Here is a 25,790-nt window from a genome sequence, read left to right on the forward strand (position 1 = left end):
GATTGTGAGTGCTTCAATAAACACTGCCCTGTACATTTCTCATACATGGCAACCCATGTACGTGGCCCGGTGGCCTGGTGGCTAAAGCTCCCGCTTCACACACGGAGGGCCCGGGTTCGATTCCCGGCGGGTGGAAACATTTTGACATATTTCCTTACACCTGTTGTCCTGTTCACCTAGCAGCAAATAGGTACCTGGGTGTTAGTCGACTGGTGTGGGTCGCATCCTGGGGGACAAGATTAAGGATCCCAATGGAAATAAGTTAGACAGTCCTCAATGACGCACTGACTTTCTTAGGTTATCCTGGGTGGCTAACCCTCCGGGGTTAAAAGTCCGAACGAAATCTTATCTTATCTCTCTTACATCTTGTTTCTGCTCACCAGGAACTTAAGCCTGCCCCTGAAGCTGAGGCCCTTTGGTGGGTGGATAGATGTAAAATGGGAGAGCAGCTGTTGGTCCTACCTGAATCATTCAGCTAATCATTCATCATACTGTTGCAGTGTTGTTGATGAATTATGTACCCATCTACTTATCTTATTTTCTACCTGGACTAGCAGTTCAGCAGTTCTTGCTGTGTAGAGTTTTCACCCTCGCTAATTGTGTGGTGAGCTAACGTTAGGTGTGGGATAGTGCTTGGCCTACTGACACTTTGCAGTAGGGTGGTGTTTAGTCTACTAAAGGTTTGTGGTGAGGCAATGCTTGGTCTGCTGATGGTGGTTTGTGGTGAAGCAATGTTTGGTCTGCTGATGGTGGTTTGTGGTGAGGCAATGCTTGGTCTGCTGATGGTGGTTTGTGGTGAGGCAATGCTTCGTCTGCTGATGGTGGTTTGTGGTGAGGCAATGTTTGGTCTGCTGATGGTGGTTTGTGGTGAGGCAATGCTTGGTCTGCTGATGGTGGTTTGTGGTGAGGCAATGTTTGGTCTGCTGATGGTGGTTTGTGGTGAGGCAATGTTTGGTCTGCTGATGGTGGTTTGTGGTGAGGCAATGCTTGGTCTGCTGATGGTGGTTTGTGGTGAGGCAATGCTTGGTCTGCTGATGGTGGTTTGTGGTGAGGCAATGCTTGGTCTGCTGATGGTGGTTTGTGGTGAGGCAATGCTTGGTCTGCTGATGGTGGTTTGTGGTGAGGCAATGCTTGGTCTGCTGATGGTGGTTTGTGGTGAGGCAATGTTTGGTCTGCTGATGGTGGTTTGTGGTGAGGCAATGCTTGGTCTGCTGATGGTGGTTTGTGGTGAGACAATGTTTGGTCTGCTGATGGTGGTTTGTGGTGAAGCAATGCTTGGTCTGCTGATGGTGGTTTGTGGTGAGGCAATGTTTGGTCTGCTGATGGTGGTTTATGGTGAGGCAATGCTTGGTCTGCTGATGGTGGTTTGTGGTGAGGCAATGCTTGGTCTGCTGATGGTGGTTTGTGGTGAGGCAATGCTTGGTCTGCTGACAGTATGTGGTGAACTGGTATATTTGTATGAAGTTAAGTAAGCACTTAAGGGTATGCTATCCTGCCCAACATCCTGATTCATCAGGCTGAACAAGAAGGCCTGGTCTGGGACCAGGAGGACCAGTCTGGGACCATTCCCACCCACCAACTTGGTTAACCTGTTCTCAAAGCTACCCAAGAATTAGCTTCAGTACCTTAGGTACAGTAATAATCAAACCAACCATTCTCACATATATTTATCCAGTCTCATTTTAAAGCTACACAAGGTTTTAGCTGCTATTACCCTACTCTTTAATTAGTATGGATTACCCTGTTCTTTAATTAGTATAGGTAATTAAATGTGTTTCAGTAAGTGATGGATGTTCTTATTATTTTCAGTGTAAAATACAAAGCAAAGTTGCGATTCGTGCTGGGGGAGACTTTTATTATTCACCTGAGGTTGGTGAGGCTTCATATGACCTGCTGCTGGTGGGTGGAGGTGTTGGTATCAATCCTCTTGCATCAATGTTCCTCCATGCCAACACCTTGCACCAGATTCATAAAAAGAATCCGGAAAAATATCGTCCTGGAAAAATTCTTCTGTTGTATTCAGCCAAGACATACGAAGAATTACTCTATAAAGTAAGTATAAATCTGGTGTTTGATTAAGTTTTTTTAACAGGGAGAGTCATTGAAACAGTAATTGAATGAATAATGGTGAATATTTTTTCTTTTTCTTGGGTTACTCAACCTCAGTGGTAAATGGCCTGTGTGTTAAAAGAACTATCTGTATAAGGTGTTTATTATTATTAATATATTCATGGGAAACACTACTCCTGCGAATGGGAAGTAATCAAGTTTGATCCAAGGAAGTTAAGAGTAGCTCCAGTTCCTTAGATCAAAAAGGAATGAATGAGGTGTCATTCTTTCTTTCTTTCAACACACCAGCCGTATCCCACCAAGGCGGGGTGGCCCAAAAAGAAAAACGAAAGTTTCTCTTTTAAATTTACTAATTTATACGGGAGAAGGGGTTACTAGCCCATTCCTCCTGGCATTTTAGTCGCCTCTTACAACACGCATGGCTTACGGAGGAAGAATTCTGTTCCACTTCCCCATGGAGAACGAGGTGTCATTATAATACATAATATTTTTACATTTGTTCTTTCAGAGGTAAAGATTTGTTGCTCGTAATATCAAATTGGGGAGGAGGAGTATGGAAGAAGTGAATGTTTTCAGATACTTGGGAGTTGACGTGTCGGCGGATGGATTTATGAAGGATGAGGTTAATCATAGAATTGATGAGGGAAAAAAGGTGAGTGGTGCGTTGAGGTATATGTGGAGTCAAAAAACGTTATCTATGGAGGCAAAGAAGGGAATGTATGAAAGTATAGTAGTACCAACACTCTTATATGGATGTGAAGCTTGGGTGGTAAATGCAGCAGCGAGGAGACGGTTGGAGGCAGTGGAGATGTCCTGTCTAAGGGTAATGTGTGGTGTAAATATTATGCAGAAAATTTGGAGTGTGGAAATTAGGAGAAGGTGTGGAGTTAATAAAAGCATTAGTCAGAGGGCAGAAGAGGGGTTGTTGAGGTGGTTTGGTCATTTAGAGAGAATGGATCAAAGTAGAATGACATGGAAAGCATATAAATCTATTGGGGAAGGAAAGAGGGGTAGGGGTCGTCCTCGAAAGGGTTGGAAAGAGGGGGTAAAGGAGGTTTTGTGGGCGAGGGGCTTGGACTTCCAGCAAGCGTGCATGAGCGTGTTAGATAGGAGTGAATGGAGACGAATGATACTTGGGACCTGACGATCTGTTGGAGTGTGAGCAGGGTAATATTTAGTGAAGGGATTCAGGGAAACCGGTTATTTTCATATAGTCGGACTTGAGTCCTGGAAATGGGAAGTACAATGCCTGCACTTTAAAGGAGGGGTTTGGGATATTGGCAGTTTGGAGGGATATGTTGTGTATCTTCATACGTATATGCTTCTAAACTGTTGTATTCTGAGCACCTCTGCAAAAGCAGTGATAATGTGTGAGTGTGGTGAAAGTGTTGAATGATGATGAAAGTATTTTCTTTTTGGGTCACCCTGCCTCGGTGGGAGACGACCAATTTGTTGAAAAAAAAAAAAAAAATGCTGGTTATAATAAAGAGGCATTCTGTATTTTATTTTATTTTATTAATGCATTCAAAATAAGACATAAAATAAAATACATGTATAATAAAATTTAGTTTTCCAGCAAGATATTCAAATGGTAGTGTCACAGATATTGTTTTACGCTGATATTTTCTTACACAGAAGAGCTCCTAGTTATGTGATTCATAGTTTAATTCATGATTTTATGACCTTTTTCACAGCTTTTTATTCTGTAATTAAATTTCAAATTCAAATTTATTTCTTTGCAAGTAGTACATTGAGATTATGTATTTATAGTATTTACAGGTTGCAGTGCAAACAGAGCCTCTATTATGCCTAGGCATTATGGGCCGACTTAATTTAATTGCTTACTGACTACTTAACACTAAAGAAATATCAATCTTAATCTTAAAATAATGAATCCTAGCTAGTCATAAGTTGGCCTGTGATACTCCAATACTGAAACTATGTATAGTGCCAAAACAAAAGCATTCACATTGCTAAACTCACAAACTAGTATTTAGTCACTTAGCCATAATACCAACTTACCTCATAATTTGTAATATTTTAAATTTAAGAATTAATCTAAGTCTGCCCGAAATGCCTAGCCATGCTAGGTGTTCTAGTGGCCCCCTCTGTAATTAGTATTTTACTACATGTAAACCACACAATAACCAAATTCTGTAAACTCAGCATTGTAATCCTTAAAGAGAATAAACTTTGAATTTGAATTTGAATTGAAATTTATCATAGTTGTAAAGGTCGGCCATCACTAATCCGGCATCTGTGGGGACCTGTAGTGTGCCGGATTAGTGAGTCTGCAGGATTACAGAGTGGTTAGGTTAGAATATACTTAAATAACCTATCAGTAGAGACTTTTTCTCCTACATCTTTCTCATTATCATCACCGTTTTCTCCTCCACTGGCTTGCTGCTGTGGATTTACAACCATCTGCACAATTTCTGAGTCAGTATAATGATGAAATTTGAGATTATCCTAGCCGAAGTTAGTGCCGGATTACTGATGGAGTCGGATAACTGATTGCCGGATTAGTGATGGCTGACTTGTTAGTTTAATAGTTTAATATGTTTATTATGCACCCCATACCCATCCTGTGGGCGGTAGTCAAAAGATTACAGAGGTACATAATGGGTCCAGGGACTGGGCCTCAAAGTTTTGATAGCTGAGCAAGTTACAGAGGCAATGAATTCACAATTTACAAAGGTAATGAACTCACAATTTACAAAGGTAATGAACTCCAGGTAGGTCTAGTCACAATCATTACAAGTTACAAAGGTATTTACAGATTACAGAGGTACACAATGGATCCAGGGACCGGGCTCCAAAGTTTTGATGGCTGAACTAGGTACAAGGTAATGAACTCACAAGTTACAAAGGTAATGAACTCACAAGTTACAAAGGTAATGAATACTGTAAGAATGGTTACTTACGTTTATACATGGCTGCAATCATGAACAAATTTTAGAGTAATGAGCAATTCACACTTCCACACCCGGTCACAACTGTAGTGAGTTATTGGTGCAAATGTTGATTGCTGAGTCTCTCTCTCTCTCTCACACACACACACACACACACACACACACATACAAATTCATACACACACACACATAAACACACACACACACACACACACACAAACTCATACACACACGCACACACACTCATACTCACACACACTCATACACACACTCACACTCATACACACACACACTCATACTCACACACACACACACACACACACACACACACACACACACACACACACACACACACACACACACACACACACACACACATGCACACATGTGGTAATGCTTTATTTACAGCTAGCAAAGTCAGGGTATTTCTCCAGAATGGTCTGTAATATACCACTGTGGATAAAATACTTAGCCATTTCTTGAACACTTCTGAGTGAGTTGTTTCTAAATTCATTAATTTTATCGCACTCCAGTACATAATGACGCAGGGTGTGACAATAATCCATCTGGCAAAGTTTACATTTCGTTTGGTCTACATCTGGTGGTGGTGATTTAACCTGCCAAAGATACTTGTAACCCAGCCGGAGCCGGGCGGTAGTGACATCCAAGAGTCTGCTTATTTTGTTGGATGCACCATAGACATGTGGCTCCTCCTGCATGATAGAATGATGATAGATGGACTCACTGGTGTCAATCTCCCTGAGCCTTAAGTCCATAAAATTCAGCTGAAGTTCTTTTCGTATTATTGTTCTCAAACTACTACCTGACAAGCCAAGATTGTAATCTACTCCCTCTTTGAAAGCATACAGCTTAGCCAATTTATCAGTTCTATCATGCATCTGAAGACCAATGTGAGATGGAATCCACAGCATGTGCACTCTGACTCCACTGTCCACAATCCTACCATACCTGTGTCTGGCTTCTGACACAAGCATGCCACAATTTATGCTTAATGAGTTGAGAGCATTTATGGATGACAGAGAATCAGTTACAATTAAACTGTCAATCTTTGATACATAGATGCATTTCAGTGCAAGGAGTATGGCAAACAGTTCTGTCTGAAGGGTAGAGGCCCAATTATTGATGCGTGCTCCAATTTCTTTAAGAGAGCCATCACTCTGTACGACAACAGCAGCACTACCAGCTGCACCAGTGGATTGGTGAACAGAACCATCAACGTAAATAATTTGCGAGAGTGTGTGCTGTGTGACTAAGTTATCAATACAGCTTAAGGCCTCATGTTTGGCTTCAAGGCGAAGTTTTGGTTGTGATTTAAGAAGTAGTTTGGGGGGAAATGGAGGAATGGTAGTTTGGAATGGGGTAATATTCCATGGAGCGGAGAAGTGCCGCTGTTGCCTTACTTGACATAGATCATGTATCTGATTCATGCGGAGGTCGGTTCCAGTCTTTTCGATCCATCTGGAGGAGTGTTCACCAGTGCTGAGGAAAGTTTGGAGGGCTTCTGTGCAGGGGTTTGAATGAGCTTGCCTGAGCATATTAACCCCAATTAGGATATTTCTTTCAGTAACACGATCTCTGATGCTTGGAATATCAAGTTCTTTTTGCATATTTAAAATTTTGGCAGTACGAGGGCATCCTAGGATGATCCTCATTGCTTCGTTCTGCAGTTTTTCCAGCCCTCCAAGCTTCCAGTCAGACACAAGAGCAAGTAGTGGCGCAGCATAATCAACCAATGATCTAATATAAGCAAGATACATCATTTTCACAATTTTAACATTAGCACCATACCTGGGGTGAAGCCCTGCCACAACTCTAAGTGCTCTTAGTCGTTCTTTGTATTGGCGACAAAGTCTTGTTACAACAGGTCCAAGTAGTGGAACCTCAAAGCCTAGATACCTGTATCTGCTTACATATTCTAGAAGAGACCCATCATGCAATTGGATCTGACGAACTGTGCCTCTCTGTCGAGGAGGACGCCTATTGAGTATCTTTGTTTTATCAGTAGAGATTATCAACCCCAGGTCCTGACACGAGGCTAGTACATGATTAAGAATGTTTTGGGTGTTGGAGAATCCGGTGGTGTGAATCATTATATCATCAGCAAAACTAATCACATAATTATGGGGCTGACTAGGCATAGCATTAAGTAATGCATTAATTAGAATATTGAACAGTGTGGGACTGAGCACACCTCCCTGTGGGGTTCCTAATTCAAAGTCTTTAGTTACACTTCTATGTCCCTGGAACAACACAGACGATTTTCTGTTGGACAGGTAGCCTTTAATCCAGCGGAGAAGCCATCCTCCAACATCCATTCTGGCAAGTTCACTAATTATTACATGTCGGTTGGCTACATCGAAAGCGGATTTAAGGTCAAGGAAGGTAGTGTAGGAACTGTCAGTGTGCAGGGTGAGAAAGGTGGCTATGCAATGATGCACGCTCCTTCCATGCATGAAACCATGTAACCGGGGAGACAAAAATTGTTTGATTCTGTACATGAGACGATTAAGAATCATTCTCTCAAATGTTTTACACAAGCAGCTAGTAAGAGATATTGGGCGAAATGCATTTTGTTGATTGGGCTTAGGAATTGGAATGATGAGGCTGTTGGTCCAAGATTGAGGGAGCTCCCCAGTTACATAGCTCATGTTATATAATTCAAGTAATGGATTACCTGGTACTCGACACAGCAATCTGAGTATGTTGTAAGTAATACCATCCTCACCAGGCGACGTGGAGTTGCCCTTAGTTAGCGCTGCATCAAGTTCATAATTAGTGAAAGGAATGTTGCAATCATCTGCCTTACTGAGCATAAAGCAAACAAGTCTCTCCCTTGCATCATATTTATCATTTAATTTTGCCTGTGTGGTACTGGGAAGATTGTCATAGCTAGATGTAGCAGCCCAAGCACTGACTAACTCATTCGCCCTATGCAAGGGATGAGGGTGCGCGATCTGCCCAGTTCGTTTACCCTTAATTCTATTTATGTCCCTCCATGCCCGGCTAAGTGGGGTGTGAGCATTAAGACCGTTGACAAATTTTTCCCAGTCGGTTTGCCGCAGCTCTGTCATACGCTCTCTGGCAGCAGCAAGGGCAGTTTGGAAGAGCCTCAGCATTCCAGGGGTACGATGTTTTCTATAGGCTAGGCCTAGTCTGCGAGCAGTACGTTTCAGTGTACGAAGTTTAGAATCATTGTAATAAGTATGGTTTTTGAAGGAGGTATGATTATTACGGAAGTTTGTTGGGTTTAGAGTACCAAGAGGTTGCAGTGGCGGCTCTAAGTAGTTCTGAATACTGCTCACAAGATCATTGTTAAAGGTCTCTACAGAGGAACACTCATAGGAATTATACCAGTCAGTCACATGTGCAACAAAGTCATCATGCTGATCTGTGGGAACATTAAAACGTTTCCGTTTGAATATCCCACCAGGAAGGATAGTATTACCAATATCTAGAGAGGTTAGCCTAGGGAAATGATCAGACGCTATATCTGTTACAATGGAAGACTCACAACTGGCAGAAGTAATGTTGAAGCCCAGGCACAGATCAAGGACGCCTCCATAGATATGTGTGGGTTCAAGGTCACCTACAATTTGGACATTATCGTGACTGTTTAAGAGTGACAACAGTTGATTGCCATTACGATTACCAAACTGTGAGTTTCCAATGCTTTTGTGTCTCGCATTGTAATCGCCAATAATAAGAGTAGGCTCAGAATGAGCACAAGTTGGGAGCTCCAAGTAATTAAATTTATCAGCAGGAGCATACAAGTTAAATATGTTGAGAGCAGAGTTCCCTATATAAATCCTAACACCGTGATATTGTAGCCCCTCTGTTTTCTTGTGTGCAAGAAGTTGATGGGGAAGTGATTTTTTAATATATAGAACACAAGAGTTAGTAGATTTGAGGTTATATGCAACAAATGATGGTAATTTAGGGGGTTGGGATTTTTCAGGGACTCTGCACTCTTGTAGACACACAACATCAATGGGTTCGGTGGTTACTTTATGATGAAGTTCAGGAAGCCTTTTTCTAAGTGATGCAATATTCCAGCTTAATATAGAAAGTTTATACGAGTTTTGATCCATTATAGTAGTCCTGGGATCATCTTGAGTTTCTCAGCATAATGAAAAAATTGTTCATATAAATAGCAGACCTTATCAATGTCAACAGTGCTACCCTTGTCCATGAGTTTTGCAAGTGCACCTCCAGTTGTAAGGCCTCGTGGGAGTCTTCGTAAACCCAGAGCATGACGCTGTTTATGTGTGAATGTATGATAGGTGACACCACCACCACTCACATTCCCTCCTCCGCTAACATTACACGCAACACTACAACTGTCATCACCAGCGCCACTACCAACATTTATTTATTTATTTATTTATTTAAAAATTTGTGCACACATACAGAGGTACAAAAAAATACAGAAAAGAGCAGTATGCCAAAGCCACTTATACTATGCATAGCATTACGGGCTGGCTTAAAATTAACTTAAGATGAACTAAGCAATGATGACATCGGTGATAAAACTTTAATGTAAACAGATTACTATAAAGCACAAGTGAGTATTACAAAGACAGGTCATATGGTTGTATGCATTGTTGTACATTCAGTAGAATGGAGTATTCTGTTAGGTAGTGTATTTAAAAAATAATAAAGTTAGATTGGGTTTTAGGTTTAACATTTATGTGATATAATTGTGAGAAATATTTAAGATATACAATTTATAAGGTTCAGTTATTCAGTATTTATTTGGTTTTGGGTGAGTAAGTGATCTTTGAGAAGAGACTTGAATTTATAAACAGGTAGTGTTTCTTTTATATTTACAGGTAATGAGTTCCAGATTTTAGGGCCTTTTATGTGCATTGAGTTTTTGCATAGTGTGAGATGGACACGAGGAACATCAAAGAGTGATCTGTGCCTTGTGTTATGGTCATGTGTTCTGTTGAGGTTGGCAAGGAGATGTTTGAGGGGAGGGTTAATATCAGAGTTAAGTGTTCTATGTATGTAATAGGTGCAGTAATAAGTATGAATGTTTTGTATGGTGAATAGGTTTAGTGTATTGAATATTGGTGGAGTGTGCTGCCTATAGTGAGAATTTGTTATCATTCTAACTGCAGCCTTTTGTTGGGTAATTAGTGGTCTGAGATGGTTACTTGTTGTTGAGCCCCATGCACAAATTCCATAGGTGAGATAGGGGTAAATAAGAGAGTGATATAGGGCCAGGAGGGCTGACTGTGGAGCATAGTACCGTATCTTCGATAGTATGCCTACAGTCTTGGAAATTTTCTTAGAAATTTGTTGTATATGTGTATGAAATTTGAGTCTATTATCAAGGTGGATTCCTAAGAATTTTCCCTCTGTTAGCTTTGTGATAGGTGATCCGTTTATCATTATGTTAAGAGGGACATCTGTAGCTCTGTTACCAAACTGAATGAAGTAGGTTTTGTCAATGTTTAGTGTAAGTTTGTTAGTCCTCATCCAGGTAGATATTTTCTGTAATTCTGTATTTACAGTATTGGCTAGCGTGACTGGGCTCGGGTGGGAGAAGACGTATGTAGTGTCATCTGCAAATAGTGTGGGTTTGAGTAATTGCGAAGCATTTGGTAGGTCATTTATGTATAGGAGAAAGAGAAGAGGGCCAAGGACACTTCCCTGTGGGACACCAACTGTAATTGGTTGTGCAGAAGAGTTTGCCCCATTTGCATACACATATTGGCTTCTGTTGCTGAGGTATGACTTGAGGTAGTTGAGGGAGTGCCCTCTTATACCATAGTGTGACAATTTTACGTGGAGCAAGTCATGGTTAACTGTATCAAAAGCTTTACGTAAGTCAATGAAGATCCCCAGTGGGACTTCTTTTTTCTCTATTGCAGTGTATATATGTTCTAGCATGTGTATAATAGCATCATTAGTATTTTTATTTGGCCTGAATCCAAATTGGCAGGGGTTGAGTATGTTTTGGGAGATAAGGTAGGAGTAGATTCGTTTATGAATTAATTTTTCGAAGATTTTTGAGAGAGGGTGTAAGTTGGATATTGGCCTATAGTTATTCAACTCTGTTTGGTCTCCTCCTTTGTGGATCGGGGTGACCCTTGCTATTTTGAGTACTGTGGGGAAGGTGGAGGATTCAATGGATTTGTTAAAGAGTGTTGCAATGATTGGTGATAGCACTTGTGACACTTTTTTGTATATAAAGGGTGGTAAGGTATTTAAATCTCCTGCCTTGTTTTTTAGCGTGTTGATAATAAGGGAGACTTCGTATGGGTTAGTCGGAGCTAGGAACAGTGTGTTCGGGTAGTTGCCAGTGAGGTAGTCATTTGGTGGGGTATCTGAGCTTGGGATTTTATTGGCAAGGTTTTGTCCTATAGTGGAGAAGAAGTCATTGAGTCTGTTTGCTGTTTCTGTTGGTGGGAGTTGGGGTTCATCTGATTTTGCTAATTTTATTTCGCTATTTCGTGATATCTTTTTTGTTCCTAGAATTTCTGATAGGGTTTTCCAGGTCTTTTTTATATCACCTCGTAAGTTGGATAATCTGTTCTCATAATACAATTTTTTTGCCCTTCTTATCAGGCTGGTTAGGATTGACGAGTAACGTTTTGTTTGGTCTCTGGTTATGTGACCCATTCTGTACTGTTTTTCATATTGGTGTTTTGTATTTATGGATTTGAGAATGCTGGGTGTTAACCAGGGACTGTTCAGTCTCTTAGCTGTCATCTGTTTAGTTTTTTTAGGGCAGTGCTTGTTATAGAGGTATTGGGTCTTTTTTAGAAAATTATTAATACATTCGTCTATATCTGTATAGATTTCTAGCTCAGTGTGCCAGTCAATGTTTGCTACTGCTGTTGTGAAGTTATTAATGGCTGCCTCATTGTGAAGTCTGAAGGTGACTTTAGTAGTGTCTTGGGGTAATTTACCTAGAGTTGTTATGAGAAAAGTAGGGTAGTGGTCTGTGGTATTATCTGTAATTATGCCTGATTTTAAAGGGGATATGGTGTTGGTCCAGATGTGGTCAAGTAGGGAAACACTAGTCTCTGTAACTCTTGTAGGTTTTGTTACTGTTGGTAGCAACATACAGTTACTCATTGTGTTTGTGAATTCAGTAACGTGTGGGTCCTGGTCTTGCAGGAGATTTATATTGAAGTCACCTGAGAGTAGTAAGTGATCTTTGTTCATGCGTGCATCAGTTATCATACTTCCTAGGTTTTGACTAAATTGGCTAATGTTTGACTGTGGAACTCTGTAAATGTTTATCAATGTGAGAGGTTTTTGTAGGTATTTGGATTTGAATTTGGCTATTATATATTCCCCATGTTCATCCCTTGTGCAAGTATTAGTGATACATTCTAGTTGGTCTGAGTAGTATATGGCTGTGCCACCCCCTTGTTGGTCTGGCCTACAGTTGTGTATGGCTGTGTAACCAGGAATGGCATAGACATCTGTACTATCAGGCTTTAGCCAGGTTTCAGTTAGTGTAATGATGGACATATTGGCATGTAAGGAATTTAGTAATGCTATGAGGTCATCGTAATGCTTGCTTAAAGATCTGATATTGTAGTTAAAAATAGTTATGTTGTTGTTGGCACTGAGAAGTGCCTTTGATTGTTCTGCAGTGTAGTAATTACAGTAACTGTTTGAATCATTTAAGTCATTAAATAAGAGGTTGGTATCAGGATCAATGCTTGTAATCATAAGATATGTAGTGAATCTATAGTTAGAATTAAGTATAAAACAAAGTAAATAGTCTTAAGCTAAAAAAATAGCACCTGAATTATTTAACAAATGTAAAATAATGAGCTAAGGTAGTTTTGGAATATAATGGCAAAGTTGTGAACTTATTCTACTTTAGCACCTGAGAATAGCACCTTGATTATTTTAACAATTGTGAATGTATAAACTAGGGTAGTTATATAAAGCTAAAATAAAGGAGAAAATATATGAGGGACTAAAATTAAGTAATGGTAAACAAAGTTAAATGGACAGGTGGTCACTATGAAATAATATTGGTTTAGGAGTAAGATCTGATTTGTAATATTAAATAAATTGAGCAGTTTATTGCACAGTAAAAGTAAAAAAATGAGGTAGTTGGTACTAGCTAGCAAAAGATAGTTTTGGTACTTGCAAAAAAGTAATTGGAATATACACTAATTGCATACACAATAAAAAGTGACTAAAAAACAAGTAGTGATAAACAAAATTAAATGGACAGGTAAGAATAATGAATATTATTAATTTGGAGTAAGATTTGACTTGTAATTTAAAATTATGAGCAATTTATAGTAGTAAGAAAGAAGTATAGAGTATTGGAGGTATTTCATTAGCTAGTGATGAAAAATAATAAAAAATAATAATGTACAATATAATAGTAACGTACACTATATGCACCACACGTATATATGTATTAAGGGCACTTATCTAATCTGTTACAAAAATGTCAGCTTTTCTAAGGAAGGTAGAGAAATCGTGTTCATTTGAGATAGTATATTGTTGTCCTGTTGATGTTTTCCTTACTAGTATTTTCCCATCTCGCGTGAAACACTGATGTATTTTGTTTTCCTGTTTAAGTTTTCTCAGCCTGAACAGAAGGTTTTGACGTTTTTTTGTTAGACACTCATTTATGTACACTCCATTTTTCATTGTAATTGCTGATTTAATTAAGTCCTTTCTTTTATCGTATGAATGAAGTCGGATCATTATACTGTGTTTACTTCCTGGTTTTCCTAGCAAACGTGTTTCTTTGATTTCATTGTTTTGCACGATGACTTGTACGTGGTTCTGTATTATCCTGATAGCAGTTTCTTTGCACTGTGCTTGTGTTATGTCACTTGGAATGTGTGGACTGTTTATTATAACTGCATCAGACAACTTATCTTGTTCAGTTTTGTCGTCTTGGAAATCAAGGTATTCATTTAGTCGAGTGTGCATGTTCTGATTCCAGTCCTTGATTGCTTCTTCAACCTTCATATTTATTGTTGTTATTTGCTCAGTGTGACTGGCTATAGCTGCTTTTAGAGTATTTTCTGTGTCAACACTTCCCGATGTAATCTTCTCTTCAAGGTTTTGGATCTTATTCTCGAGGTTGGTTATCTTGGATTCTCGTCGCTCGAGTGTTGCTTTGATATCTTTGATTTCATTTTCTAGAGCAACGATGTAGTCCTTGATATTGTCAGGAATAATCATACCTGAGTTATCATGGGTGAATCCTTTGAAGGGAGTGGAGTTGGAGGGGGAGTCAGCCATGTTTGTTGTTGCTGTTGTTGTTGTTCCTTGGGTGGCGGCGGAGAGAGGGGTTGATGATACACTAGCGTCCTGCTGGGTAGACAAGTTGAGTTCTAGGGTCCTTGCTGTTATTCTTTTATTACTGGTGTTGATTCTTCTGCGATATCCTTTCATAGTATCACTGAAGTAGATACTGTGTAGCAATGGAGGAGAAGGCTTGTTTTCTCGGAGCTTGGGTTAAGTGATTGTCTGGCAGCGGAGGCAGTGTTTGGGTTAGCAGGGCTGTCTTCCTTAGATCTTCTAATTTTGTCAAGATTTGGGTTACATTCTTAGTATTCTTGGGTCATGTTGTGGTCTACGTGGGTTCATGTAGTTGAACTTTCACTTTAGGCCATCACAAGTTTTGTTGAGCGATGTTTTTTGAAAAAGAAGAGCTGGCAGGATACCGTTGCTGCCGCTGCCGCTGCCGCTGCCGTGCCGTCATTCACATTGTGTTCATTACATTTGTCAACAGTATTGTATTCAACATTAATGTCTATGTGACTAACCTCATCACACTCTGCACCACGACTTATATTATGCTCATCACTATTACTAACATTATAGACACCACCACTCTCATCACACTCTTCACCACCACTTAAATTATGCTCATCACTATTACTAACATTATAGACACCACCGCTCTCATCACACTCTTCACCACCACTTAAATTATGCTCATCACTATTACTAACATTATAGACACCATAGCCCTCATCACACTCTTCACCACCACTTATATTACGGTCATCACTATTACTAACATCATTGACACCATAGCCTTCGTTATGATGCTCACTACAGTTATCAACACAAGTATTATATTCGTCATTACTGTGATTAAGAACACCACCACCACCTTGTTCAGCAGCCTTACACTTGCTTTCACAAATTGTGACAATCTTGTTATTGGTACACTCTACACATCTTTCCTTGTGTTGTTCAAGTTGTTGTTTCAGGAGTAACTGTTGTGTTTCCAGTATTTTTATGCGCGACATCAGGTTGTATACCACAGGAGCAAGACTTGGAACATCTGGAGACGTGAAGTCCCGGTCAGCTGAGCTATTTGGCTGACTGTCAGCTGACTCAGCTAGGCTGGTATTGACAGCCGATGTGATGGGGGTCTGTTGACGTGCTCCCCAGGTGAGGTGCTCAACCCCATTGTCCGAGGGCAGGCATGAGCCAGTATTCAGACCCGAGGTACCTGGTAGTCCTGGGGGGCCATTATGAGGGGTACAGGGTGAAGTGCGGTTGGCTGCGATGCGATCAGCCCTCACACTGCAGTCAGCATGAGCTGCTGTGACTCCTGAGGTCTTACAATTGATACATTGTTTAGCAACAGTCTGTTGCTGTTTGATCATAGCATAACACCGTTCAGAAGGATGAGCATTGGCACACACTGCACACCAGTGTGACTTAGATGGGCATTTCCTGGCGATGTGGCCCCAGCGTTGACACTTATAACATCGACGTTGAGGAGGTCTGTACAATGCAATGTAATAGCGTCTGTTGAGGGCTGCACGGGAGTGAATATAGCGTGGCAGAGTCCCCTGGCCAGTCCACTCAGCTAATATCAGACCGTTGGAAAGTCGACGAGGGCTTGCAACTTGCTCTGACGCCAGATATTGAGGATTCAAGTGCTTGTTGACGTTGTAGATGACAATAAGCACTTTAGGTGCCCTTGGTGGGGCAGCTCGGAGTTTGATGTTGGCATATTCGTGAGTGAGAAGTTTGTCTATAAATGCTGAATCATTAGGCACAAAGACGTAGTTATCCTCATCGCGGACAAACTTGATCGTTTTCTCATGATTGTTTACACTAGCTTCGAAAAACCAGTTAAACTTGGTCTCTTGATCAGTGTTGTCAGGGAAATCTAACCTGACAGCTTTGGGAGGGTGTGCGCCCACTGTATTGCTTTCAGCAAGCTTTCTCTGGAAGCCTCGTTCTTTTTTCCGAGCCTGTTTACTAAAATATGTTTCAAATCTGCCTTCACCATCATCTACGTCAACACCATCAGCTATACTCATAGCTGACAGGAGTTTCACACTGGCGATGGGCTAAAGGATACCGGTGAATAGAAGGGACAAGGAAGGGATATTCACCTCGCTAGACACAGGCAATGTGGGTGTAGTGGCCTGCGGGTCGCAGTGCGATTTTCAAGGTCATTCACGGGGCCACAGTCGTCTCGAGAGTTACCAATATTGCACCACTCATTAATTACTCGAAACCCGCAGCACTTAACACAGCTAGCACACGTGTCTGGGAATGACAGACAAATTTTCACTCTGTGGACAAATAAATCAGCACAAACTTAATATGTTTATAGATGAACCTCTGGCTTGTTACAGTTAAAAAGCTGTTTAGCCTGGATCGGTTAAACTCGCCCTTATCTCATATGTAGATAATGGCGACGAGCTAAGGGATACCGGTGAATAGGAAAGTCGAGGAAGGGACATTCACCTCACTGGACACACGCAGTATGGGTGTAAGTGGCATGCGAGTCTTATAGTGCCATTTTCAAGTATCACTGCAAAATTCATAGTCATCACTTTTAAATTTGCCTATAATTGTTAGGGATTTGGAAAGCAGTAGGCCTGAGTCCTGGAGGTGGAAAGTGCAGTGCCTACACTCTGAAGAAAACGTAGGAATGTTGCAGTTTGGAGTTTCTTCCAAACTGTAAGTAAGTTTATTCAGGTATACACAAATACAGTTACATAGAATTATCATACATAGCAGCATATGTGTAGAGAACCTAGGATAACCCAAAAAAGTCAGACAGAGTGACTTATTTCCATTGGGGTCCTGTGATGTCAGCACACGTATGGCATGACAGCAGTTGAATGAGTGATGGTGAAAGTGTGTCCTTTTTTTTATGGCCCCACCGTACCTTGGTGGGAGACAGCTAGTGTTGTAAAAGAAAATGACTATTATTATGATACGTAATAAAACCTTGGAAATAAGTCACTCTGTCTGACTTTTCTGGGTTATCCCAAGTTCTCTACAAATATGCTGCTATGTATGATAATCTATGTAACTGTATTTGTGTATACCCGAATAAACTTACTTACTTACTTAGCAACATACCTCATTGGTATTCTTCTTACAGACCTTATTAGACAATATCTCGTCAAGTACTCCAGAGACTGCGGTGCAATACTTCACAACAAGAGAACAACCTGCCTCTGCCTCATCTCCTGTTAAGTGTGAGTTAAATTGTAACCTTAATAAGTTGATTCACATTCAGATATGTCAAGTAAAAGTACGTATTCTCTCTTCTTTACATTACTGTTGTTATAATATTCACAGGAAAGTGCTAAGCCTGTAGGAGTCATACAGTGCCTAGGGAATGGTGGCCTGGTGGCTAAAGCTCCCGCTTCACACACGGAGGGCCCGGGTTCGATTCCCGGCGGGTGGAAACATTCGACACGTTTCCTTACACCTGTTGTCCTGTTCACCTAGCAGCAAATAGGTACCTGGGTGTTAGTCGACTGGTGTGGGTCGCATCCTGGGGGACAAGATTAAGGACCCCAATGGAAATAAGTTAGACAGTCCTCGATGACGCACTGACTTTCTTGGGTTATCCTGGGTGGCTAACCCTCCGGGGTTAAAAATCCGAACGAAATCTTATCTTATCTTATGGGAGGTGTTCAGGTTTGATCTACAGAGGGAAAGGGTTGCTCCAGATATATGGATCGTGAGCCTTTTACTAGCATTAAGTCGCTTTTTTGATGTGTCTTCTCTTAAAATCTTGTAATGAGATATTTTAAATTAGATCTGTCAATGACTATTTTTTTTGTTAATTGAATCAGCTGGTGACCAATAATATTTTTTTAATCAAACAATAGAAGTTTTGGCTAACCTCACTTCATCGTTGTCTATTGTGAGAAACGGTGTTCAACGGTCACCCATCGGGATCTTGGGAAGGAGCAAAACAAGGCATGAGTTATCAGACCATAAAGCAGGTTTTGAGTGCTAACATTATGTGAGAGCTTGTTGTTGTCCAGCCATTTATCTATATCATGCATAAATAACTTTCACATGATTCAGTTCGAACCAAAACCTTATCATAAGTTTCTTTTTCCCATGTGCGGGTTATTTGTGTATTGTTCCAGACACGGTATTGCATCGTTTTGTTCTTTATATCATGACATGCTTAACCTGCATCTTTACTCCAGTTAACCCGTAAACGGTCCAAGCAGATCTACGTTCACATGTGTAGTGCTACGAAAGTAGATCTACGTTTTTTTTACATATATTCAAATATAACAAAAAAAAAGTAGATCAAAGTTTTTTTACACATTTTCAAATGTAAAAAAACAAAAAGAAGATCTACTTTTTTTACATACTTTCAAATGTTGAAAAAACGTATATATTACGTATATTAGGGGCTCTGGTGGCCTGGTGGTTAACGCTCTGGCTTCACACGGTGAGGGCCTGGGTTCGATTCCCAGCCAGAGTAGAAACATTGGACGTGTTTCTTTCCACCTGTTGTCTATGTTCCCCATCAGTAAAATGGGTACCTGGGTGTTAGTCGACTGGTGTGGGTCGCATCCTGGGACACTGACCTAAGGAGGCCTGGTCACAGACCGGGCCGCGGGGGCGTTGACCCCCGGAACTCTCTCCAGGTAAACTCCAGGTAATACGTTTGGACCATTTACGGGTTAAACCTTTGACTTATATTGTCTGGATTGTCCTGGGACCTTGATCACTTTGAATATTTGAAGTGATCAAGGTCTCAGGATCAAAAAAACTTCACTAAAATTGATATAATTCTTCATTCCATTTCCATGCCCACCATTTACAATTTCCTCCTGACTTATTAACCCCTAATGTTAGCCGCTTCCTTTAGTTAACTGTTAAATTGTTCCAGAGGTCATTGCCCCATAGTCCCAAATTAGGCCTTATAAATTGGAAAGGAAATATTACAGAAAAATAGAAAAATAGACCTATTACAAGAATGACAGGAAAGTAAAACTGTGTACACTTCAGGCAGGAATTTGTAAGATTTACTTTGCATCTTATATTTTTTTTTTTTTTATTAGCACACTGGCCGATTCCCACCAAGGCAGGGCGGCCCGAAAAAGAAAAACTTTCACCATCATTCACTCCATCACTGTCTTGCCAGAAGGGTGCTTTACACTACAGTTTTTAAACTGCAACATTAGGTGGCCCGGTGGCCTGGTGGCTAAAGCTCCCACTTCAGACACGGAGGGCCCGGGTTCGATTCCCGGTGGGTGGAAACATTTCGACACGTTTCCTTACACCTGTTGTCCTGTTCACCTAGCAGCAAATAGGTACCTGGGTGTTAGTCGACTGGTGTGGGTCGCATCCTGGGGGACAAGATTAAGGCCCCCAATGGAAATAAGTTAGACAGTCCTCGATGACGCACTGACTTTCTTGGGTTATCCTGGGTGGCTAACCCTCCGGGGTTAAAAATCCGAACGAAATCCTATCCTATCCTAACATTAACACCCCTCCTTCAGAGTGCAGGCACTGTACTTCCCATCTCCAGGACTCAAGTCCGGCCTGCCGGTTTCCCTGAACCCCTTCATAAATGTTACTTTGCTCACAATCATGAAAACACAAAAGAAAAAGAACAGCAATCCTTCCAAAATGAAAAAACATGAAACATTCTTCCGTTTTACACTTCCATAACAATGTGAGTGAGTGGAGGCAAGTGGTGTTTGTGAGCTGATGTGCTAATGGAGTGTGAACAAAGTAACATTTATAAAGGAATTCAGGGAAACTAATTAGCCAGACTTAAGTCCTGGAGGTGCAAGTATAGTACCTGCACTCTGAAGGAGGGATAAGGATGTTTCAGTTCAGAGGACAATCTAAACTGCAGTGTGAGCACGTAAGAATGTTGCAGTTCAGAGGACAATCTAAACTGCAGTGTGAGCACGTAAGAATGTTGCAGTTCAGAGGGCAATCTAAACTGCAGTGTGAGCACGTAAGAATGTTGCAGTTCAGAGGGCAGTCTAAACTGCAGTGTGAGCACGTAAGAATGTTGCAGTTCAGAGGGCAATCTAAACTGCAGTGTGAGCACGTAAGGATGTTGCAGTTCAGAGGGCAATCTAAACTGCAGTGTGAGCACGTAAGGATGTTGCAGTTCAGAGGGCAATCTAAACTGCAGTGTGAGCATGTAAGGATGTTGCAGTTCAGAGGGCAGTCTAAACTGCAGTGTGAGCACGTAAGGATGTTGCAGTTCAGAGTGCAATCTAGACTGTGGTGTCAGAACATTTCTGGCAAGACAGAGATTTAATGAATGGCGGTGAATGTATTTCCTCTTTTTTGGGTCACTCTACCTTCGTGGGACATAGTTAACATGTTAAAAATAAAAACAAATACGAAACTAAGTTTACTTTTTCTCGCTAAACAGACGGCCGCATAACACAAGAGGTTCTGAAGTCTGCCATTGACTCCTTGGATACATCATCACTGAAAACCTTCATCTGTGGTCCACCACCTATGATTGAGAACATAAACCAACATCTTTTATCATGTGGTTTATTGCAAAATCAAATCTTTTATGAAAAATGGTGGTAAATTGTTTGATGTGGTTGTTTATAAAAACTTGAGTACAATATTGTTTTAGAATATGCCGTAAATGACGAAATTAATTACCATAACGTTTACTAATGTACACACACTAAGGAAAGAAATTGTATCTCGAGTACTGTACATTTCAGTTCAGTTTTTGTTAACTTTTTTCACCAAAATATAGTATTCATTTAACAATAATGATCATAAGGAAGTTATTTTCTTTAATATTAAAATTAAGGAGTTTGATGATTGTGTAGCTCAGGAATTTTTATAATACCGTATTACTTAATTTATTGTGAAAATTAAAAAATTTTCATTTTTTTTTTTTACCTTTAAAAATAGTATCCAATTTAAACATTGATTTTGTTCCTCAGGGATACCCAGACATCTTATGCAGCTGTGTATTTTATACCAATCACTTAAATGTACAATGCTAATGTACACTATTAATTTATATAGTATATAAGAAAGCATTGATCCCATAATGTCTATACAGCCTCTCCTTACTTAATGACGAAGTTCTGCTCCTAAGACCACGTCAGTAAACGAATTCGTTGCTAAGTGAGGAGCATACTATAATGGTGGTGGGTTTATGCCAGCCAGTCTTTGATATTGTTTTCATGTCACCTTTGCACCATTTATAACATTTCTGGATATTTTTAAATGTTTTTACAGTAGTGTACTGTATATTGAAATAAACAAAATAGAGGAAATCAGCTCTAACATACATTATTTAGGTATAAATACTGGTCAGAGAGCCCATCGTAAGTCCGAGGCATCGGTAAACAAGTACTTTGCTAAATGAGGAGAGGCTGTATTATTATTATTATTATTATTATTATTATTATATTTTTGGGCCACCCTACCGTGGTGGGAAATGGCTGATGTTTTAATAATAAATATTGATAGCGATGAACCCATATTGTTTATACAATGCCCAGGGAATGGGATGTAATCGGGTTTGATCTGAGTAATGGGAGGGTACGAGTAGCTTTGATTTTCTGGATAAAGAGCCCTACACCAGGTGAAGATAAATGTCACAAAGCCAACAAGTGAACTATTGCATCTTCGTGTGTGTGTGTGCATGTGTGTGTGTGTGTGTGCATGTGTGTGTGTGTGTGTGCATGTGTGTGTGTGTGTGTGTGTGTGTGTGTGTGTGTGTGTGTGTGTGTGTGTGTGTGTGTGCAATTTGTAAGAGTATTTATTGTATTTATTAATTATGTGTGAGTCTGGGTTAAGAATAAGCAGGTAACAGAATTTGATGTGTAACTTGATGCCTGTCTAGTTAGGCTTGACTAACTCTACAGGCACCTCAGGTATTTGTGGCTCCTCTAGGAAGGTTTGTTGATGCTGGAGAGTGGCTCTTGATTCAAGGAATTGGACATGTCCTCTCATTCCTTGGATCAAAACTGATTGCTTCTCATTCCCAGATGCTATGTGACACCTATGAGTGTAGTGTTTCTCCGTAAATATAATAATAATAATAGTATAGGTAGTAGGTTGGTAGACAGCAGCCGCCCAGGGAGGTACTGCCGTCCTGTGGTAGTAGGTTGGTAGACAGCAGCCGTCCAGGGAGGTACTGCCGTCCTGTGGTAGTAGGTTGGTAGACATCAGCCGCCCAGGGAGGTACTGCCGTCCTGTGGTAGTAGGTTGGTAGACAGCAGCCGCCCAGGGAGGTACTGCCATCCTGTGGTAGTAGGTTGGTAGACAGCAGCCGCCCAGGGAGGTACTGCCGTCCTGTGGTAGTAGGTTGGTAGACAGCAGCCGCCCAGGGAGGTATTGCCGTCCTGTGGTAGTAGGTTGGTAGACAGCAGCCGCCCAGGGAGGTACTGCCGTCCTGTGGTGGTAGGTTGGTAGACAGCAGCCACCCAGGGAGGTACTGCCGTCCTGTGGTAGTAGGTTGGTAGACAGCAGCCGCCCAGGGAGGTACTGCCGTCCTGTGGTAGTAGGTTGGTAGACAGCAGCCTCCCAGGGAGGTACTGCCATCCTGTGGTAGTAGGTTGGTAGACAGCAGCCGCCCAGGGAGGTACTGCCGTCCAGTGGTAGTAGGTTGGTAGACAGCAGCCGCCCAGGGAGGTACTGCCGTCCTGTGGTAGTAGGTTGGTAGACAGCAGCTGCCCAGGGAGGTACTGCCATCCTGTGGTAGTAGGTTGGTAGACAGCAGCCGCCCAGGGAGGTACTGCCGTCCTGTGGTAGTAGGTTGGTAGACAGCAGCCGCCCAGGGAGGTATTGCCGTCCTGTGGTAGTAGGTTGGTAGACAGCAGCCGCCCAGGGAGGTACTGCCGTCCTGTGGTGGTAGGTTGGTAGACAGCAGCCACCCAGGGAGGTACTGCCGTCCTGTGGTAGTAGGTTGGTAGACAGCAGCCTCCCAGGGAGGTACTGCCATCCTGTGGTAGTAGGTTGGTAGACAGCAGCCGCCCAGGGAGGTACTGCCGTCCAGTGGTAGTAGGTTGGTAGACAGCAGCCGCCCAGGGAGGTACTGCCGTCCTGTGGTAGTAGGTTGGTAGACAGCAGCCGCCCAGGGAGGTACTGCCGTCCTGTGGTAGTAGGTTGGTAGACAGCAGCCACCCAGGGAGGTACTGCCATCCTGTGGTAGTAGGTTGGTAGACAGCAGCCACCCAGGGAGGTACTACTGTCCTGCCAAGTGAGTGTAAAATGAAAGCCTGTAATTGTTTTACATGATGGTAGGATTGCTAGTGTCCTTTTTTCTGTTTCATAAACATGCAAGATTTCAGGTACGTCTTGCTACTTCTACTTACACTTAGGTCACACTACACATACATGTACAAGCCTATATATACACACACACCTCTGGGTTTTCTTCTATTTTCTTTCTAGTTCTTGTTCTTATCTATTTCCTCTTACCTCCATGGGGAAGTGGAACAGAATTCTTCCTCCGTAAGCCATGCTTGTTGTAAGAGGCGACTAAAATACCGGGAGCAAGGGGCTAGTAACCCCTTCTCCTGTACATATTACTAAATTTAAAAGGCGAAACTTTGGTTTTTCCTTTTGGGAGCGCTTGAGGTTCCTAAACCTGTATTCCCTGGAATGCAGGAGGGAGAGATACATGATTATATACACCTGGAAAATCCTAGAGGGACTAGTACCGAACTTGCACACGAAAATCACTCACTACGAAAGCAAAAGACTTGGCAGACGATGCACCATCCCCCCAATGAAAAGCAGGGGTGTCACTAGCACGTTAAGAGACCATACAATAAGTGTCAGGGGCCCGAGACTGTTCAACTGCCTCCCAGCACACATAAGGGGGATTACCAACAGACCCCTGGCAGTCTTCAAGCTGGCACTGGACAAGCACCTAAAGTCAGTTCCTGACCAGCCGGGCTGTGGCTCGTACGTTGGTTTGCGTGCAGCCAGCAGCAACAGCCTGGTTGATCAGGCTCTGATCCACCAGGAGGCCTGGTCACAGACCGGGCCACGGGGGCGTTGACCCCCGGAACTCTCTCCAGGTAAACTCCAGGTAAACCCCACCTCAGTGGGATACGGCTGGTGCATTGAGAAAATAATAATAATAATAATAATAATAATAATAATAATAATTAATAATAATGATAATCAAGTTTGGATGAGTATCCCCAAACTCTCATATTCCTACAGTAATATAAAAAAAATTTTAATGTACTTATTAAAATTATTATTATATCTGTTCTTGATGTTTAGTATAAGAATGTGAACACTATACATATAGTGTATGGTGTTGTATGTTTCCCTCAAAGGGAGTTCCTTGATGCTGGTGAAGGGCACTTGATCTAAGGAATTGAACCTGTGCTTCCTTCTATCAAGCCTGAGTGCCTCCTATTGCCCTCCTTCCAGGCACTGTGTGAACCAGATGGGTTTTGCACACCCCCTCCCCTCCCTTGAATGTAATAACACAGTGACCAACAGTAGGTTAGGTAATATTCACTAAGAAACAGGACAAGTTTTTCCAGAAGCTGGTCTTAGTTATATGATGATCTCCCACTGCAGTTTTCGGTCATCTTTTGCTAATAAACAATGTAAATATCTGTAGTAAATTTTTAATAAATGTTTTTTAATGATGAATTGGATTTTTAATAATAATACTAATAATACAGTGGACCCCCGGTTAACGATATTTTTTCACTCCAGAAGTATGTTCAGGTGCCAGTACTGACCGAATTTGTTCCCATAAGGAATATTGTGAAGTAGATTAGTCCATTTCAGACCCCCAAACATACACGTACAAACGCACTTGCATAAATACACTTACATAATTGGTCACGTTCGGAGGTAATCGTTATGCGGGGGTACACTGTAATCTTTATGTCTACAAGTACATGTACAAGGTATACAGACCATAGCTGACATCAATGACATACTACTTCGTAGAAAGTCGCTGGTTATACAGAGCATTTGAGGCAAATTAGGTCAGTCTTGTCCCCAGGATGTGACCCACACCAGTCAACTAACACCCAGGTACCTATTTTACTGCTAGGTATCTGAACATAGACAGTAGGTGTCTTAACCCTTTGAGGGTTTCGGACGTACTAGTACGGCTTACGACCCTGGGTTTTTGACGTACTAGTACGCCTGAATGGGTTGCAATATATATAATGTATATTATGATTATGAATATAATGTATATTATTTAATGTAATGTTAAATGATCAGTTATGGAAGGAGAAAAGAGAATATGAATGTGTAAATTCAAGAATTATGTGGATTAAAGTAAAGGTTGGATGCGAGAAGTGGGTCATAATAAGCGTGTATGCACCTGGAGAAGAGAGGAATGCAGAGGAGAGAGAGAGATTTTGGGAGATGTTAAGTGAATGTATAGGAGCCTTTGAACCAAGTGAGAGAGTAATTGTGGTAGGGGACCTGAATGCTAAAGTAGGAGAAACTTTTAGAGAGGGTGTGGTGGGTAAGTTTGGGGTGCCAGGTGTAAATGATAATGGGAGCCCTTTGATTGAACTTTGTATAGAAAGGGGTTTAGTTATAGGTAAT

At 41.3% G+C, this 25,790-nt stretch overlaps 1 protein-coding gene across 1 annotated transcript in view; it reads left to right on the forward strand.

Moving 5' to 3' along the window:
* The window catches only part of LOC128703971 (oxidoreductase NAD-binding domain-containing protein 1-like), a 33,880-nt gene extending 9,011 nt beyond the window's left edge, over positions 1-24,869 (forward strand). Inside the window, exons 4-6 of the mRNA XM_070104882.1 lie at positions 1,810-2,052; positions 17,371-17,467; positions 20,644-24,869. Of these exons, the coding sequence (XP_069960983.1) occupies positions 1,810-2,052; positions 17,371-17,467; positions 20,644-20,810 (507 nt within the window). The 3' untranslated portion in view covers positions 20,811-24,869. The remainder of the gene's footprint in view (positions 1-1,809; positions 2,053-17,370; positions 17,468-20,643) is intronic.
* The last annotated feature ends 921 nt before the right edge of the window (positions 24,870-25,790 follow it).

The sequence above is a fragment of the Cherax quadricarinatus genome, chromosome 95, assembly GCF_038502225.1.
Source record: "Cherax quadricarinatus isolate ZL_2023a chromosome 95, ASM3850222v1, whole genome shotgun sequence".
NCBI lineage: Eukaryota > Metazoa > Arthropoda > Malacostraca > Decapoda > Parastacidae > Cherax > Cherax quadricarinatus.